The sequence below is a fragment of the Erythrolamprus reginae genome, chromosome Z (assembly GCF_031021105.1).
Source record: "Erythrolamprus reginae isolate rEryReg1 chromosome Z, rEryReg1.hap1, whole genome shotgun sequence".
Taxonomy (NCBI): domain Eukaryota; kingdom Metazoa; phylum Chordata; class Lepidosauria; order Squamata; family Dipsadidae; genus Erythrolamprus; species Erythrolamprus reginae.
This window is the reverse complement of record NC_091963.1, coordinates 118,747,401-118,753,400: the sequence shown is the minus strand read 5'-3', so window position 1 is coordinate 118,753,400 and position 6,000 is coordinate 118,747,401. Positions and strand designations below refer to the sequence as shown.

Here is a 6,000-nt window from a genome sequence, read left to right as displayed (position 1 = left end):
CAGGAGGAAAAAATTAAAACCCAAACCGAAATCCAAACCACCTTATTGTTCCAACTATGTTAATTTGGAGAGGTAGATTATTAGGGCATTTCTAGATGGATGTCTTCACAAGAAATCCAATGGCCTTGTGGAACCATGCATCCTGGTAAAAAGGGGGAAAAACTGGGAGTTTTAGAGGTAGAGGAATAATTATCTGAACAACATGTAAAGTTCATTAGCATTAGGTGATTGCTTAAGAAAAAGTCAAGGCATTTGCTTAAGAATTGCTTAGTTTGCAAAGATTCTAAATTCCACATTCTGGGTGCTCCTGTGCTTACTTACCCACTTGTTCAATGGATTTCAATTTTAATAGACTTTGGATTTAATGGACAAGGCCTTCTGAATGAGAGATGTGGTACTGAAGCACCACTGAGGCAGGTAAAGAAAGGATTTCCTAGGAAAATCAGGTGAGCAGACAGAATGCATTTAGACATTAGTGGTGGAAGGTAGGATAAGAGATGGAAAAACAAAACTAGGGAAGTATTAAAAGTAGAAGGGTCAATTGGGGATGGGAGCTCTTGAAATATGCCATGTGGAGAGTTGTTGACAGGAAAGAGGTGGGCAACACACACTCTTTTATTGCTACAATATTCCTGTAAGTTTGTTTGGGTTGAAATGGCAAGTAGCCCCAAGCCACCCAGTGAACTCAATTGCCAGGTAGGAACCTGATCCTTGGTGCTCTTGGTCCTTTTGTATCAATAGTGAGATAACATCAGAGAAAGCACCGTATTACCAGTAGAGTGGTTACAGGCCAGGTAGAAACGCTAACGCTAGCAAGGTACGACAAGATTCTACAGAGCAGGATGTAGTTCTGTCCTTCTCTTCAAAGACCAAGAATTAAAGGGCAAGAAGTCTGTTATCAAATAAAAATTAAAGGAAAAAGCTCTAAGATTTAAATTCTGGCACTATTATGTACTGCAGCCTGCATTTCTGCATTTGTGGTAGTTCTTCCAATTATTAGTTTCTTGTACAGTATCTACAATAAAAGCAATATATGTATCTATAAGCCTTATCCTCCCCACTGCTATGTTAACTCTTAAGTGCTGGTTGTATTGAAAGTAGTTTACAGCAGTGTTTCCCAACCTTGGCAACTTGGAGATATCTGGACTTCAACTCCCAGAATTCCTGGCTGGGGAATTCTGGGAGTTGAAGTCCAAATATCTTCAAGTTGCCAAGGTTGGGAAACACTGGTTTACAGTATTGTAGTGCCACAGGCGAGGCTCAGGGTGCAGGATCTGAAGACAAGCAGTGCTGGGCTGAGCAAGAGGGCATTGTAATCTTACTCCAACCTCTTGTTCTGTTAGAACGGTGGGCTCTTAAGGACTAGAGTAGAGTAGAAGCAAAGAATGTCAGGAACTGCCTCACAGAAAGCAGACAGATTATCCTTTTGCCGATTCTGTACCTTGCTCATAAAGAAAAATCTGCAGATCCTAGGAATCATTTTCAAATGTTTTTTTCTTTTTTTCTTTAAAAAACATTTCTTAGCTCACTCCCCTTATAACCCTCCCTCTCTGCCTTCCCTGGAAGCAAACGGGAACGAAGGGGACTAGAAGAATATAGCTCCTCCAGTACCTCAGCTTCCTGCTTACCCCTCACAATCTCCCTGACAGATTTGATTTCCAAGATTGTATTATTTTCCCCCTCCCCTCCCCATTTTTTTCATGCAAAACTACCCCTTTGCGTTGCCCCTTACACCCATATATTCTCCCTGGAAGGAACAACTGAAATAAAGATGTTTTTAAAAAAGGTGAAATATATAAACATCAAATAAAAATTATTGGCGTGCAGGGCAAAGGGGTAGCAGGACACATTATTAAATTAACAGAGAACCTGTAATGGCGGTCGTAAAAGAAATTCAATTTACACGAGATTCCACAGCACAGATATACACAGAAAATACAACTCTTATATTACAATAGTCTTGGAGGAAGGGAGATCTGTGTGCCATATCAATAAAGTCCAGAGTCCTATATCTCCAGTGACCATCACAGGCTGAGGTCTACTCTTTCCAGTTTGAGCATCTCGGACTTGGATTCCCCACTCTCTGCTCTCGTGAAAAAAAAAGTAAGGAAAAAAAATTGATGCTCCATCGCACCAGATGGACCACCTATCTACCGGGACTGCTTCATAACAGCACCAAGAGAGTTTGGGTGACAATTTCTAGTCCCCCTTCCTCCTCCTCAGGCATTCTCTCATTTGGAGGAATAGGGGGCTGCAAGGGCAAGAGGAAAAGAAGAGAAAGGGGGGACTCTCCTTATTTGTTGACTTGTACTGAGAAGCAGCTGCTTCTGGACAGAAAAACCTCTATATGGTCAAGGCATCCAAAATTTGAAGCTCTGTGTATCAGGTCTAGGGGGCAACTTGCTCTTTGGGGTGGGTGTGAGCAGAAGCAGGTACCCTGGCTTTGTTCCTCCGGGCTTCAATGCTCTCCCTTTGTTGAGAAGAAGGATGGGAAGGGACCGGGAGAGGGGGGGGGGCAAAGGAAAGAACTGGCCTTTGAACAAGCATCTCTTTTTTTTGTCATCAGGAGGTGACACGGGACCCCTTCATAGCAGCAATGTAAAGGAAAGGAAAGGAAAAGTGCTGGCGGAACATTTAGCACCTATGGCAGGGCAGGGCAGGGAAACTGGCCAAGATGGGCTGCTTGGTCCAATATGTGGCACATGGCAACAGGGAATAAGAGGCACCCCCTCACTTCTCTTCCCCCTGTTCCACCAGAAAGATCTGGTGGCATAGCAGTGGGGAAAAGATGCGTGGGCGACCACATTTTCTCATTCACATTCTTAGGTCCCTGCCTGGAACAAACAACAACAATAAATAGAGGCCGAGGTGGAAGGCCGTTTCCCTCTGCTGCTCTGGGAAAGGAGGGCCCTCCTTGGCTTGAGTCCCTTGAGTTCATCATTGACCATCGGCCACTGCTGCTGCTAGGAAGAGGGCAGTGGGGAGGAACACAGTTGTTTGGTTGACTGGCTGGTTGGTTGGTTGGTTGGTTGGTTGGTCTGTCCAACATCTCCCACAAGCATCCACGTTTTCTCTTGGCAACAGTGGCAGCAGCGGCAATGGTGCTAGTAGCAGCAGCAGCTCTTCATGCCCTCGTGTGAGCACATGACGGAGAAGGAGAGGCAGCAGCAGCAGCAGCAGCAGAGGGTCTTCCTGCCCAAGGCAGGGAGGTTGAGACATAACTGGGACAGCAGCTTTCAAGAGAAAGAGAAAGAAGAGTGAGGAAAGACAAATGTATCCCAGGCCACTTTAACAGTTCTGAAAAGATGCTTCTTTCATTTTTAATCCTAATTTCCCCCACGTCACACATGTGACTCCATACCAGTGTTTCTCAACCTCAACAATTTTAAGCCGTGTGGTTTTCAAACTCCTAGAATTCCCTATACAGAATGTTAGGGAAGGAGACTAAGGGTAAGCCAAAGACAATCCTGGGATGTCCTGAGTTAAGGTTGCGTCGGCATTACTCAGTGCCAAAATTATATTAGTCCTCTTTATATATTAGATTTTAGTTGGGAAAACAAAAGCAAAAATTAAAAATAAATCCTACCCCATCCTCCGATTCATTTTGCAGAAAACTTTCTTCCCCTTTTATTTTCCTATTTATACTAGGGCATAACATAGATAGCTAAGTTACACTGTTACATTAATACATATTGAATGTTTAGCCTGGCTACTAAATTAATTCATTTTCTGGATTTTCATCCAGAACCATCAACTAACCGTGTTGGAGTCATAAAATGGTATAAGCCTGTGAATGCGAACCTATGGTGTGCATGCCAAAGGTGGCACTCAGAGCCCTATCTGTGGGCACAGGAGCCATTGCCCTAGCTCAGCTCCAGCATGGATGTGCGTGCCAACCAGCTGATTTTCGTCTGGCTCCGCCCACATTACTCCTCCCCTCCCAGGAGTCTCCACACGGCCCCTTCTGGATGCTAGGTAAGTACAGCGCTTGTGTGGAGGCTCTGGGAGGCAGAGGAAGCTGTTTTTTGCCCTCCCCAGGCTCTAAGAAAGCCTTTGCTGCCTCAGGTGGGTGAAAAATGGGTCTACTGGAATTCTGGAAATGAGCCGTTTCCGGCCTCTGGAGGCTTCAGGGAGACCTGAAGTGTGTGTGCATGGGCATGCATGCAGGGCAGGGCAGCACAGGGGGTCATGGTACACTCATAAGGGGTGGGGCATGGGGGGAATTGAATTATGGGTCTGGGCACACACGCACACACTTTTAGCACCTCTGAGGGGAATAAAGTTCACCATCACTGGTGTAAGCCGTACAGAAACACACTAACCAAATTTAGCATGCTGTGCTTGATTGAACTACTGTGTGAACACAGATGGTGAGTTACATGCTCACATCCTGTACATGAATGTTGCTTTCAAAAAAAGAAAACCACATTTGGACAATACCATTATGGGGACCAATCAAAATGCTCTGAAAAAGTTTGTAACTTTTCAGTTCCTTAAGCAAAAAGTTACAAAAAATATTGGATGGGGGAAAATCCAAAGGTCCAAAAAAGCTAACAATTTTTTTCAGCTTTTGAGACCGAAATATTTTTGCCCAGATTCCTTCTAGGTTGTTTTATCTATATGTTGTTCAACTGTTGTTGTTATTTTTTTAAAAAGAAAGATCAGAATCCAAACTATGCTAATCCATCCTTTGTACAGTGGAACCTCGACATACGAGCAGCTCTACTTACGAGCTACTCGAGATAAGAGCTGGGAGGGGAGCGACATTTTTGTTCGCCTCCCGAGCTCACATTCGGGATACGAGCGCCAAGGAGCTGTCTCCTGAAGCCGAACACTAACTTCCGCTTTCGGCTTCAGGAGACAGCTCCTTGGCGCTCGTATCCCGCGTGTTTTAAAAGGTTGCAGCCGGCCTGGGGGGCTGGGGGGGGGCTGGCAAGCCCCCCAGGCCGGCTGCAACCTTTTAAAACACGCGCGCCGCTTCGCAGCTCTCTGCTGAATTCGGAACGCTAACTTCCGCGTTCGGATTCAGCAGACAGCTGCGAAGCAGCGCGCGTGTTTTAAAACGTCAGAGCCGGCCTGGGGGGCTCGGGGGCTTCCCCTCGAGCCCCCCAGGCCGGCTCTGACGTTTTAAAACACGCGCACCGCTTTGCAGCTGTCTTCTGAAACCAAACGCGGAAGTTATCGTTCCGGCTTCAGAAGACAGCTGCGAAGTGGCGCGCGTGTTTTAAAACGTCAGAGCCGGCCTGGGGGGCTCGGGGGCTTCCCCCCGAGCCCCCCAGGCCGGCTCTGACGTTTTAAAACACGCGCACCGCTTTGCAGCTGTCTCTGAACGCTAACTTCCGCGTTCGGCGGCAGCGGGTTTTTTTGTTGTTGCACGGATTAATTGACTTTACATTGTTTCCTATGGGAAACAATGTTTCGTCATACGAGCGTTCTGACTTACGAGCCTCCTTCCGGAACCAATTAGTCTCGTAAGTCGGGGTTCTACTGTATATAATTACACCATATAGATGTATTTTGCATTATATGTTTATAGTGTGTCCTGTGTCCCATTATGCAGTAGCCTACCTCCTCCATCTTGGCATTAACAGGAATACGTTCTCACTGACATACTGTCTGTCCGTTGGCTACCTAATGAGTTCCCTGGGGAGAAAAAAAAAACAGAGGAAGGAATTCATAAATATATCCACCAGAGCTTTAAAAATACATCTTGACCAAAGGTGTCCTGAACTTTTAGCCCATGTGTGGACCAAAGGAACAATATACATGTTTTCTTTTCCTAACCCATAGATCAGGGGTCTCCAACCTTGGCAATTTTAAGGCTTGTGGACTTCACAGTGGACTTCTTCACTTTGCTGGCTGAGGAATTCTGGGAGATGAAGTCCACAAGTCTTAAAGTTGCCTAGATTGGAGACTCCTGTCATAGATAACAGGTACTGGCCATTATTGTTGACAATTCTCATATTTTCTCATTGTTCTGTTTTAGGAAATATGCAGATA

General features: G+C 45.5%; 1 protein-coding gene across 17 annotated transcripts in view; it reads right to left on the bottom strand.

Annotated features, from left to right (window-relative positions):
- Nucleotides 1–1,849: 1,849 nt before the first annotated feature.
- The window catches only part of PPFIA3 (PTPRF interacting protein alpha 3), a 50,409-nt gene continuing 46,258 nt past the window's right edge, over nucleotides 1,850–6,000 (bottom strand). For all 17 annotated transcript variants that reach the window (XM_070729690.1, XM_070729673.1, XM_070729676.1 and 14 more), the window contains 2 exons: nucleotides 5,569–5,643; nucleotides 1,850–3,233 (listed from right to left, as the gene is read on the bottom strand). In XM_070729690.1, coding sequence (XP_070585791.1) covers nucleotides 5,585–5,643 — 59 coding nt within the window. In that variant the 3' untranslated portion in view covers nucleotides 1,850–3,233; nucleotides 5,569–5,584. The remainder of the gene's footprint in view (nucleotides 3,234–5,568; nucleotides 5,644–6,000) is intronic.